Source organism: Falco naumanni, chromosome W, assembly GCF_017639655.2.
Source record: "Falco naumanni isolate bFalNau1 chromosome W, bFalNau1.pat, whole genome shotgun sequence".
Taxonomy (NCBI): domain Eukaryota; kingdom Metazoa; phylum Chordata; class Aves; order Falconiformes; family Falconidae; genus Falco; species Falco naumanni.
This window is the reverse complement of record NC_054079.1, coordinates 19,319,725-19,332,897: the sequence shown is the minus strand read 5'-3', so window position 1 is coordinate 19,332,897 and position 13,173 is coordinate 19,319,725. Positions and strand designations below refer to the sequence as shown.

The 13,173-nt window shown below is 44.2% G+C and overlaps 1 protein-coding gene across 5 annotated transcripts in view; it reads left to right on the top strand.

Annotated features, from left to right (window-relative positions):
• Positions 1-13,173, top strand: part of LOC121080617 (ubiquitin-associated protein 2-like) — a 94,117-nt gene that overhangs the window by 75,829 nt on the left and 5,115 nt on the right. For 3 of the 5 annotated variants that reach the window (XM_040578765.1, XM_040578763.1, XM_040578767.1), the window contains exons 19-23: positions 969-1,164; positions 2,387-2,478; positions 3,359-3,409; positions 8,153-8,231; positions 12,146-12,360. In XM_040578765.1, the coding sequence (XP_040434699.1) occupies positions 969-1,164; positions 2,387-2,478; positions 3,359-3,409; positions 8,153-8,231; positions 12,146-12,360 (633 nt within the window). The remainder of the gene's footprint in view (positions 1-968; positions 1,165-2,386; positions 2,479-3,358; positions 3,410-8,152; positions 8,232-12,145; positions 12,361-13,173) is intronic. The other 2 variants (XM_040578766.1, XM_040578764.1) reach the window with 1 other exon arrangement.

The window sequence follows — 13,173 nt, the reverse complement described above, 5'->3', positions numbered from 1 at the left end:
ACGGGCTGTTAGCAGTCTCCATTAGAGAGGTTAGCTGGCAAAATGCAGGTGATGGAATGATACATGTCATGACAAATGGCTCATGGCAGATGACTTTAGAGTTTATCATGTGGTGCTGTTGTCACCTGTGTATTTAATGCATTTGAGATAAGGCAAATGGTATTGAACACAGTGCTCTAGATGGGGGTGCACAAACAAAAGTCAAAGAGACACTGCTTTGTTCTGTGATGGGGTATTTCAGTACAATCCCAGCTGGGGTGTGCAGATAAGTTACTGCTTTTCTTTATGCCTGTATTTTGGTTTGTAATGCTCCATTCCTACTGAATACATAACTTAAAAATTTACAATTACCCAAACGTTGTCTTTTTCTGTTCTCAGAGTTTTGGCTTTTGTGTGTTGATGATGCTGTTTTACAAGTGTCATCAGCTAAGACACTGTATTGTGCTGGATTCAAACCAGGAACTTCTTTTATCTTTGTGTGTTCCTGTAATACTTCTGGTCTGCGTTTGTTTACCATGTAGACTCTGTTGTGGGGCATTGCAGTTTTAACCTTAAATTCTACAAGTGCATTGAGGAAATCACAACAGCAGTGTCATGTATTTTGAAAACAAATACTGTATTTTGGAAGAATGTAGGAATTTAACATAACAAGTACTAGCTTAAAGGAGTATACAAGCAAAGGGCAAGAAATAATGCAATGGAGTGACATTTGAGTTATTGTGGTATAATTTTGTGATGATATAGCAGTTTGAACTTAACTCTTGTAGTAATTTCCTTTGAATACTTAAAAATCACAAGCATGCAACTTAGTTGCTTGCTTGGTACATAGCTAATGCATATCTTTTGCATGTGCTGCTGTTACTTAAAAGATTGTTGGTTTTGGTGTTTTGGTTTGTGTGTCTTTGTCCCCCATCTTCCACTGTGGATTATTTGCTCTGTGATCCTTATTCTTTTTGTCTTCTTTCTAGCACACTAGTGTTGAAAATGCAACTTCGCTCCAGCCCTCAACAACTTTCTCAACTGTTTTAACCTCAGCCACTAGCACCGCCTCTTCAGTTGTCAGCATGGCAAGCAGTATGAACACTACAAACAGCCTTGGCCTGAGCGCTACCAGTGTGTCTATACCAGCTGCTAGCACACGGGCAGCTTCCTTCGTGTCTTCAGGTTTGCAATATTAACAGATCACGTGGATAGAGCCAGAGGACTTGAGTCAGCAGGGCTGTCAGTTGAGCATCTCACCAGCTGTAACTGTACTAAGAAATCCACACTTGACTAGCATTTTAAGCATGCTTTATTTGCTGGCTTATCAAGTTGCCTGATTTTGTGTATTTTAAATATTCGGTAGGGTGTTATGTGACATTTATATAGCACATTCCATCCACATAGCTTTATAGACACCAGAGCAGTTCTGACTTTGGAAGTTTTGGGCTAGGAGATTCACCCAGTTTGTATTACAAGTTGTGATCAGCTCTTGGCTGTGAGTTCATATTAGCTTTAATTTCAGTCTTCTCTGTGACTTGATTTGGCAGCATCAAAATAAACTGCAGTGTCCTCATTATCATATGCCACATCCCTACTACAGAAAGGAAAAAAAGTGTTTGTTCTCAGAGTCATTCCACAGCAAATAGCACTTCGGAAAAAGGGTCCACAGAGAAGGTGGGGAGGCTTCTTGCACTGCAGTGAAAGCAATGCTAAATTCTCTCTTGCTTTTCTAATCAGCCTGAACTGTTAAAAGGAAATCCTATGGAGGGAATTGAATGTTTTTAAATATTAAGATCAACCTTACTTACAGAAGGATTTCTCATTCCAATGCCTTCTAAATTAAGTGTCTGATGAATGGGTTAAGTGCTTTTTTTTTTTACTCTTCTGCTTCCTAGCACTGCTTCATGCAACCAAAACTGTTTCAGTTGTCTTCTCTTTGCTATTCCCAGCTGCAATAAGTCACCCACAAAAAGTATACTGACAACGTGTTTTCCAGTCTATTGCTGGTGATAAGGGGGAATGCACTGACAGCAGAAAATGAAAGGAGATAATTTGCTCTATAGATTGAGAACAACGCTTGAATTTTGCCTTCAGGAGAGGACTGAGGAAAGGAGAAGTTCCTGTAATTCTTGTAATCTTCTTGGAGGAAGTAAATTACAAAATTAGACTGATCTCTGATGGGACTGTTTTCAGTCTTAAGTATTTTGTTCTTTCCCTTGAGGCACAGTTAAACTCTTCAGGCTATTTTGAGCATTTTCATCAATCAGCACAAAATTCTTCTGCATAGTTCTGTTCTTGACAAGCAATGCCAGTGCAGCCACCAGGGCTTGTGAGCTCTCTTGTCTCAGTGCTGATGCCTTTTCTTTTCTAAAGGCTTGTTAAAGCGTGTCTCTTGATTCTACAGGCAAAGCTCCCCCAAACCTGCCCCAAGGTGTACCACCCTTGTTGCATAATCAGTATATTGTGGGACCTGGAGGACTTCTGCCTGCCTATCCAGTAAGCAATTTAATTGTTCCTGTCCTTGATTGCTTAACCCTTGGTGCAGGTGGGCTCTCCAGTCCTGCTGCTGTCTATGCCAAGGCATTACTGTTGGCACATGTTGCACCTGGAATTATTGTTCCAAGTGCTGAAGAATGTGATATGTTCAGTGGGGGTTTAATGTTGATAGTAAACTGCAGAACTGTTGGTACAGACCTGATCTGGCTGCTGTTGAAGCTAAACATGCATGTTGCTATGGTTTTCAGTGATATCAGGTCTTAGGCCCTTTTGAGTATAATTAGACTCATCCAGGTTTGTGTTACCAGAATAGGTTTAATAGAGTAATGGTTGAAATGTGCCGTGTGTCCTGTCTGTCATACTGAAAGATTGCACGTAGCTTTTTGATGTCTGACCAGGTTCAACATATTTTTGGTTACCTGTTTTTTGAATCAAACTTTATTCTAATAGTTTTTCTGTATCACACAATGTGAGTGGATGCCATAGGTTGCTTTGTGATCTAGTCATTAAATCTTAAATCCTGCTATTCTCGGAAGTAATGACTGAAGCAAAGAAGGCTATTGCTCTTACTCCCAAATCTGAATGCCCTGTAGATTTTTTCACAGGTTGATGAATGATGCATCTGTGAAAACAGTATTGAAGTTGGGACAGTAATACTCAGAGGACTGCTGTCACCAAGAAACATCATCAGTGACAAGCCATTTTAAGCTTAGCTCTACTAGCCTTAAAATGCTACAGTGTGCCACGATAGCACAATGCAGCATATAGCTGTACACCTTTGAAATAGACTAGGCCTAGGTAAAACTCTGTTCAAAGCCCTAAATTGGTCAGCATCAGAGAAAAGTGTTATAATGATCTTTTATTTTTATTTGTCTTCAAGCAGATTTATGGTTATGATGATCTCCAGATGCTTCAATCCAGGCTGCCAATGGTAAGTAAATGGCTTGGTTTATTTGATTTTAAACAAGTTATCTTTGGTGTTGATCATCTGTGCAACACAAATTAGTTCATTTGGTGATTAAGAACTTATCCTTATGTTCTATATTGTGTTTTTTAATATCCAGAAACAGTTTTTCTGGTATAAACTGATATAGAGCAACTGTTGCATTATGTATTCGTCCATCTACAAACTGTAAAAAGAAGCAAGTGTGCTCTGTGCTTTTGAGTGGAGAAATTCTTAATTGTTGTAGCACCAGTATATCTTGTCAAATCTAGTTGAAATCCAAGTGTGAATGTTTTCTTTCACCAAGAGATAGGGTTGAACAGCAAGTATGCAAATTGGCAGCCAGCAGGTGCATCTGACAGGTTGTAGAGGTGCTTGTAGGTGGAGATCTCTGTGTATGCATCATGGCAACAAATGCAGGTGAGCCTGCAGGAAGGAGAGTATATGAAGTTTTCTTCCTTACCCTGGATCCAGAATGTAAATGGCACGTGAGAGAAGTTGAGAGTTAGATTCACAAAGAGCCTCAGCCTAGATTGTGGAAAGATAAAGAATTTTGTTTTCAGAAAACTAGGATAAGGAGCTTGAAGAGAAATTTTGGTAGTATGTAACTGAGAAGTCACAGGATTAAGCAATGCAGTGTATCTGTAGAGGCAGAAATGGAACAGTGAGCAGTGATCTGGAAAAAAGTATCACTGGATGAATGCCATAGTTAAAGGTCCAAGTCAGTACCAGGTCTTCCATGTGGAGTCTGGAGGCAGCCAGTCAGGTAGTCCTAAGGTGAGTACAGGGATGTCCCAGACAAAACCCTGTTCAGCTGCACGTCTTGAACACCTGTCTCACAAACCAAGCAACTTTATTTTGGGGGGGCGGCGGGCAGGCGGGCGGCTTATCACTCTTTACAACTACCTGAAAGGAGGTTGTAGGAGGTGGGTGTTGGTCTTTTTTTTTTTTTTTTTTTTTTCCTCTCCCAAGTAACAAGCGATAGGACAAGAGGAAATGGCCTCAACTTGCACCAGGGGAGGTTTAGAATTAGGTATTAGGAAAAATTTCTTCACTGAAAGGGTGGTGAAGCATTGGAACAGGCTGCCCAGGGAGGTGGTTGAGTCTTTTCTGTAGCTGAACTTTCCCTTCCTGCCCAAGTTTCTCCTCTCTGTAATGCCCTGGTGTTGATTGTGGCCTGTTTTTCTTTCACTTGTATGTCACCTTTGTTTTCACATTAGCTGGTCTTTTCAGTTTGTGAAATTGCTGTGTGACGTATGAAGGCACAGACTCGGGTTATGGTGCAACCAGAGATGCTTTATTGTACAGAGAAGCCCATATTTATGTCTCTGAGCCCGGATACAAATTCCAGCTGTATGTACCACCAGGCTCAGGGTGGAAACCACTCATGCAGTTACATAGCTATAGGTTACTACAAGCGTGCAGACACCTTTTTGCTACTAGATAACCATGTCTATCTTTCTTACTTTCCTTCACAATACCCAGCTGTTCTCTCATCTCCTGCCACATCAGACCTTCTCCATCCTCCTCTCAGACATTCTCTATCCTCCTCTCCCACAGCGTTGCTTGGAAGAGCCTGGGGAGCCACCTCCTGGAGCGAGGGCTTTGGGGGGGGGGGGGGATGGGGAGTGGCAGTGGCTTCCAAGGAGGTGGCTCTGGGTGTAGGCACTTGATTGTTGGATGTGTTCCTGGATGGAGCTGCCCCAGCTCCTTTGAAGTTCCTGAGAATGGGGAAGAAAGGCTTTTCCTTCAGGCAAAAGGGAGGTGTTTCGTTCCTCCTCCTGCTGCATTGGGTCCCTGACTGTGGTCCCATGCGTGTGCTGTTGTAGCATGAGTCTTGTGTTTTCTCTGTCCTTGCCTGAAGTTGTTGGAGAGCAAAGAAAATGTCCCCCATGAGGCTATTTGTAAGTGAAGGGTCTTGTGTTTGGGGTGGCCTGAGCCCCCCGTCCCCCTAGAGGAGGGGTGTCCAAGAGTCCTCTGGAGGTGGAGCTGAGCAAGCTAATCTAGTTATAGAGCTCTAGTGGGAGGAGGTGGTGGTAGAGGTTGCACTTGCTAAAGTTTTAAGGTCCCCTCCAACAGCAAGGATCATGTTCTGCTTGTATGAGAGACACTGCCACGTGTTTTATCAAAGCACTTGGAGCAGGGGAAATGTGTGTGTGGTAGTAGTGGCAGGGCAGTGATGGGCTGGGAGCCATGGCCTTATCAGGCAGTGTTGTGTTGGGGGGGTGCTGTACTTGGGGTGCTGGCATGTGCATGATGTTTTGGCATACCTAGGTGCTGTTGCTGCAGGAGGTAAGCTGATGTTGGAGGTCCGTGGCTGGACCTTATTTCTGTTGCCCTAGAGTAGTTCACGCTGCAAGGTGTTTTCAAGCAGCACAATAAGAGAGTTGTCCTCATGAAAAATGCCTGAAAAGGTAAGAGTAGTTGAATTCAGCCTAATCAAAGTGATCTCTGCTGTGCCTCCTTCATAGAATCACCGAATGGTTTGGGTGGGAAGGGACCTTCGAAGTCCCTCTAGTTCAACCCCCTGCCATGGGCAGGGACATGTTCAGCTGGATCAGGTTGCTCAGAGCCCCATCCAGCCTGGCCTTGGATGTTCTCAGGGATGGGGCATCGGGCACCTCTGGGCCACCTGTGCCAGTGTCTCACCACTCTCACTGTAAAAAATGTCTTCCTTTATACATAGTCTGAATCTACCCTCTTTTAGTTTCAAACCATTACCCCTTATCCTATCACTATAGGCCCTATTAAAAAGTCTGTCCCCATCTTTCTTATAAGCCACCTTATTGTGGTTTTTAAAGGGCTCCCCTGGAGTCTTCCCCAGGCTAAAGAACCCCTGACTGACTCAGCCTTTCCTCATAGGAGAGGTGTTCCATCCCTCTGATCGTTTTTGTAGTCCTCCTTTGGACCCACTCCAACAGGTCCATGTCTGTCTTGTGCTGAGGACTCCAGAGCTGATAATCAGTTGGCCTAAACTGTGGTGGAAGGTGGAAAATGTTGAGGAGATACAGGCCAAAGAGATGATTCTGATGATGGTTAAACCCTGAAGAGGTTTTTCAAAGTAGTTGAGGGAAGCTCATCTTTAGGGAGGTGCCAAAGAGAAGAGTGGACAGGGCCATGGGGCATGGGTCCTGCAGAGCCCTGTTTGGAGGTGGTGGTGGTGCATGTGGGTGCTGTGCTTGGGGTGCTGCTGGGTGACTGGCTTTATGTGGTGCCATGGTTTTATCATCATCATCTAGACAGAGTTTCTGTTTCTATTTTTAGTTTTGCTTTCCATTTACTTTCGAGGGCTTTTGTTGCGCTTGTCAAAGTGTGAGCAGGAGGTGGCCATGGGGAAGGGGAGCTGGTTCTTTCCCAGGGCTGCTGTCAGGGTATGGGGGGAGCCTGGCTCCTGTGCTATTATGGTTCAGTGGGGGATGAAAGCGTGGCAGCAGAGGCTTTTGGGGCAGCTGTGCTGAGGGATGTGTTTTAGGGTTTCCTTTTCATCTCTTTTGTGAGTGGTCTTGCTTGGGTTTTATTTTCAAGTTTACCTGCCAACATCCTTTTTTCTTATATATGCAAATAATATCAGAGCATGAGTTAATGTTTTTCTTTATCTCTTATTGATAAATATTTTTAGTTTCTCTCCCCCCATCTGCAGCTTTTGCTGATGGAAGAGTGTTTCCTCTGCAGATATCTTGCAGAATGGTTTGGGGGTCCTCTATCATCCCTCCTGCTCCCCAAGTTATTTGTCCTCAGTGTGTTGACATTTATAAATGTTGCAAAGGATTTTTCAGCTATTCATGCAATTATTGTGATCTATAGGTTTGGGGGTTTTATTGTGTTTTGAAATTGTAGAAATTAAGTAACATTAGGTGTACGGGAGGCAGGTGCTGGTGGGAATATTTGTCTTTGACATGCTGGTCCGTTTACATCTAGAAACTGAAAGTGGGCAGAGTCTCAAGTGCAAGTTGTCACTGCTACTTAGGAAGTTTCTAGCAGTGACAGGTACTGGTGGCCACTGATACAGTGAGAACAGGGGTTTCCTCTGAGGTTTGGGGGTGTGTGTCTTTTTTATTTAACTCGGTTTCTTAATGTGTATGTTGATGCTGTAAATTCTTACTGTGTTGTTTTTTTGGTGGATGTGTTTTTTATTTTTGTGTATTACATTGGGATATGTGATCTCTTCTTAGTCTGTTGCAGGCTGCCTGTGTAGTAGAGATCTTACAAATGTCTTGGTGTGTGTGGTACCTAGCCAGCTGCTTGGTGGAGCTTAAATTCTATTATGTCAGATCACTTACCATGTTTTCAGTCCTTTTTCTATCTCACCTTTTGAGTCTATTCCTGATATTTCAGTTTTGACTTTAAGAACCTTCTACTATGGTCCTGGCCTGACCTCAGGTCTTTGGCCCCTGATTGTCTGTTGCTCTTCCAGGCACAGTCTTGCTGGAATATGACAACCCCAGAGCTGAGGTTTGGGAGGGGAAAGTGTTTAGTCATTGCCTTTAACTTACCATTAAGAGATCAGGTATTTGTATATGATATTAAAAATGTCTACAAAATATAGGTTTATTTTGAAGTTGAGGATCCAGGTAAATCTTCAACTCTGCTGTGATAAGGTCAGCTTCTGCCCAAATTTCCTTTAGTTCTTGCTTTTTAAGTTTTTCTAATATGCATAATGCAGGGCTCATAAGAGCTGTCCAGCTCTGTTATGGTTTCAACTATTAATAAACAATGTTGTCTCTTTCTAAGGATTACTATGGAATTACGTTCTCTGCTCCTGCAGCTTTGACAGGCAGAGATGGGAGCCTTGCTAACAATCCGTACTCAGGTGAGTGCTATTTAAAGATGAGGATGGCAAGTGAGATGTGCTGGTCATCTACCATTGCTTAAAGAGCTGCATTTTCCCTTCTGTAAGCAGTTAAACCCATCAGTCCAAACTAGTCAAACAAAAGCGAGCATCTCCCTCTCAACTCTGACACTGATTGACTGATTTATTTATTTATTTTTATTTTCCCCCTTCATGGTTTTGGTCAGTAATTTATATGTGACTACTTCTGGGAATAAGTTTGATAGCCTTTGAGAATAAGTGCAAGATTGTTATGAATGTAAACAGCAGTGTCATCTAGTGCCCTTCCCAAGCACATACAGGTGCTTGAAAAATATTCCATACCTTAATCATTCTTCTTGAAATTCAACTGGCTTGCTTTCCTTAGAAGTGCTAAAATAGCAATAACTATGTTCCCAGCAGGAGCTGCATCTAGCAGGCTCTCCCTCACCAAATCTAATGAACTTCATTCCCAAAAGCATGTGGTCTAAGAAGCCCTTTTTCATTCCTGCTCTTGCTCTTCAGTTATCAGTGCGCAAAGATGACATTAATGCCATCCAGGATTTTCAGCCAGTGGTTTTCTTTCACTGCCATCTGATTACAGCTTAAAACTGTAGTATAGGTGTTATAATTCCTATAATGCCAGTATTAAGTGTTGTTATACCTTTTGGTAACAAACATAAAGGAATACTAGTTGAGAATGAGATAGGGAGGTGACATATCAATCACCTAAAAACACATGAACATGCTTGTTGTGGTTTAACCTTAGCTGGCAACTAAGCCCCATGCAGCTGCTCACTCGCTCCCCCCACAGTGGGATGGGGGAGAGAATTGGAAAGGTAACTGATGAGTTTTCTCATTTTTGAGATAAAGACCGTTTAATAAGTAAAGCAAGCACCACGCACACAAGCAAAGCAAAACAAGAAATTCTTTTGCTACTCCCCATTGGCAGGCAGGTGTTCAGCCATCTCCAGGAAAGTGAGGATCCATCATATGTAATGATGATTTGGGAAGACAAACATCATCACTCCAGATGTCCCCCTTCTTCCTCCTTTCCCCCCAGCTTTTTGTTGCTGAGCATGACATATGGTATGGAATATTCCTTCAGCCAGTTGGGATCGCCTGTCCTGGCTGTGTCCCCTCACAATTTCTTGTGCCTCTCCAGCCTTCTTGCTGGCAGGGTGGTATGAGAAGCAGAAAAAGCCTTGATTGTGCAAGCACTGCTCAGCAGTAATGAAAACATCCCTGTATTATCAATGCTATTCTCAGCACAAATCCAAAATATAACCCTGTACTAGCTTCTGTGAAGAAAATTAACTCTATCCCAGCCAAAACCAGCACATTCTCCACCCCTTATTCCATACCATTTACATCATGCTCAGGTCCCATACTATCCAATATGTTTTCATTACCCACCACCCCCTTCCCATCCTTTGATATAATACATAGATATCATTCCCCTACTCTATGGACTGCCCCTGTAAAAATGTCTATAAGCATCCACAAAATGTCCACTGAGTTCATTTAGTCCATGAACACGATCTCTTATGGTGGTCACTCAGAAGAAAGGTTGTGTGTTGTATGGGGTTATCAGGCACCAAAGCCAGCTCAGGTCAGGTCACTGCTGCACTTGCACCGCTTCTTGTAAGGCTTGTCCTCCAATGGTTCAGGTGGTTCCTGCTATAGTCATTCCTATAACATGAAACTCTAATCATGGGTTACAACAATTTAAAGGTATATCCATTACAATCTCCACCCCTGGTCCCTTCGGACCAGCCCGTAGGGTTTAACATTGCAATGAACTCCTCCCCTTGCCCCTGCTCTGCCTTGGACTTATCCATAGAATGCAGTCCCTTAGGGGGGTGTACCTGCTCCAGGTGGAGCCTCAGCTACGAGCCACAGTCTCTCCAGGGGTATCCCTGCTGCGGTATAGACTCATCCACAGCCACAGTCCCTTTGAGGTGCACCTGTTCCAACATGGCCTTCTCCATGGGCCACAATGCTTTCAGAGATATACCTGTTCCAGCATGGCCTTTACCCATGGTTGCAATCCCTCTTCCAGGGCTGTACCTGCTGTCATGGGCTTATCCATGGCCACACACTTTGAGGTGCTCCAGCATGACCTCACGCACAGCCACTGATGCTTTGAGGTGTACCTACTACAGCACAGACTTATCCACAGCCCCAGATGCTTCGAGGTGTGCCTTCTCCAGCATGGACTTGCCTTTGGCCACAATTCCTTCAGAGGCATACCTGCTGCAGCACAGACATAACCATGGCCACAGTCCATGCCTGAGCAGGTATAACTCAGTGTGTCTAAGTCACATGCACAGACGCTTTGGGGGTGTCCTGCTCCCACGTGGACTCATCCACAGGTCACAGTCCCTTTGACTCTATTTCACACTGGAGTTCCAGCCTGTCCAGTACAGCAGCAATGATGCCCTGGCCATCTGCCAGCCCTGGCACATCGCCATTGCTGTTATCAAAATGTTCCTGGGCACAGCACAGTGAGATGATAGGCAGTGCAGAGGAGCCTGGCAATAGCTAAACAGCAATAACTGCTATAAATTTGAACTGGCACATTGCAATCAAATATGTTATCTTGAACCCTTTTTGCCCCGTACTGTGTACCAAAAAGGACTGCTGTGGTTTAACCCCATCTGGCAACTAAGCACTGCACAGCTGCTTGCCCCCCCCCCCCCCAGTGGGATGGGGAAGAGAATCACAAGAATAAGTGAGAAAACTTGTGGGTTGAGATAAAGACAGTTCAATAGATAAAGCAAAAGCTGCACACGCAAGCAAAGCAAAACAAGGAATTCATTCACCACTTCCCATGGGCAGGCGGGTGTTCAGCCATCCCCAGGAAAGCAGGGCTCCATCACGCGTAACGGTTACTTGGTAAGACAAATGCCCTAAGTCTGAAAGTCTGCCTCCTCCTTCCCCCAGCTTTTTATTTCTGAGCATGACATCATATAGTATGGAATATCCCTTTGGCCAGTTGGGGTCAGCTGTCCTGGCTGTGTCTCCTCACAATTTCTTGTGCCTCTCCAGCCTTCTTGCTGGCAGGGTGGTATGAGAAACAGAAAAGGCCTTGATGCTGTGTAAGCACTGCTCAGCAGTAATGAAAACATCCCTGTATTATCAATGCTGTTTGCAGCACAAATCCAAAACATAGCCTCATACTAGCTACTATGAAGAAAATTAACTCTATCCCAGTCAAAACCAGCACAATACTGCTCTGTGGGCTGCCAGAAAATGCAAGTGTTCAGGAGTTTTCTGCTGCATAATCATTTCTCTCAGGAGTCTGCTTTTGGGTTAATGATGTAATTTCTTTTCCTACTCTTTCAATAAGGTATTCTGCAATGCAAGCCTTGCTTTCCCCAGCCATCAGCTACCAGCTTCAGAACTTTGGTAGTGTGAGGAACCAGACGTCTAACTAGTCAAGCTTGACAAACAGACATTGACAAAAATATGCCCATCACTGCCTGTAAATCCTAACTTGCTTTCAGCATATGAAGCTTAGCTAATCAGTTTAATCTCAATGAGAGTCAAGTTTTAACCCAACAACCATTTGCTCTTTGCCTGTTTACAATACTTCTGCTTTTAGCATATTTTATTGCAATGATTTGATAGCAGTGAATCTGCTCAGGCCCTGAGAGATAGGTAAGTATTGGTATCTCCATTTTACTGATGCGTTATCCATGGCACAGAGTTCTATGCCACAAACAGGCAATGTCACTGTGGCCGTCAGGAACAGAGACAAGGAGAGCGCTTCCTGTGAACAGCTGCAGGCTTTCAAGTGTAGCATATGCTCTCTTCTGTAGTTGTCTACTTGTGTTCAGAGGACTTGAATATTTCAAATTCTCCACTTCTAGAATGCCTTTGATAGCTTTTACGATCAGTTCATTCTTTTGCAGGTGATGTAACAAAATTTGGCCGTGGGGATTCTGCTTCCCCTGCTCCTGCTACTACGCTCGCCCAACCACAGCAGAACCAGACGCAGACTCACCATACAACTCAGCAGCCCTTCCTCAACCCAACCCTGCCCCCAGGATACAGCTACACTGGATTACCTTATTATGCTAGTGTGCCCGGTGTAGCCAGTGCATTCCAGTATGGGCCAACCATGTTTGTAAGTGTGACAGCCTAAACTGTAACCTTCCCTTCGTGCCTCTGGCTTTGCTCTCTCCAGCCCAAATCTCTTATATCTTGGATTCACAGGATGGTTTGGGTCAGAAGGGGCTTTTAAAGATCATCTAGTCCAACCCCCCTGCCATGGGCAGGGGCACCTTCCACTAGACCCAGTTGCTCAAAGCCCCATCCAGCCTGGCCTTGAACATTTCCAGGGATGGGGCATCTGCAGCTTCTCTGGACAACCAGTTCCAGTGTTTCACCACCCTTACTGTAAAAAGTTTCTTTATGTCTAATCTAAATCTACCCTCTTTCAATTTCAAACCATTGCCCCTTGTTCTGCTGCTACAGGCTCTGGTAAGAAGTCTCTGTCTCTCTTAAAAAGCCCCCTTTAAGTCTTGAAAGGCTGTGAATAAGGTCTCCCTGGAGCCTTCTCTTCTCCATGCTGATCAACCCCAACTCTCAGCCTTTCCTCATAGGGGAGGTGTTCCAGCTCTGTTTTCATGGCCCTCCTCTGGACCTGCTCCAACAGGTTCATGTCTGTCTTGAGCTGGGGCCCCCAGAACTGGGTATGGTACTCTAGGTGGGGTCTTGACTCCACTGTCATGTCTTCCCCAGTCTGTAAGGGATCTCCCAAAACATGCAAGCATGAGAAAATAGCTGCAGTCTCTTCCTCAAGAAAACAGGAAATTTAAAAGGCTGTGCAGGTTACTGTAAATAGCAGGCAGCTACAGCTCATGGACTCAGTGTTCCTGAAAGCCTGTAGCTCTGGGTCCCCCTTTGACTCCAGAGGTTGCTGAGTTAGTGAGCCGAG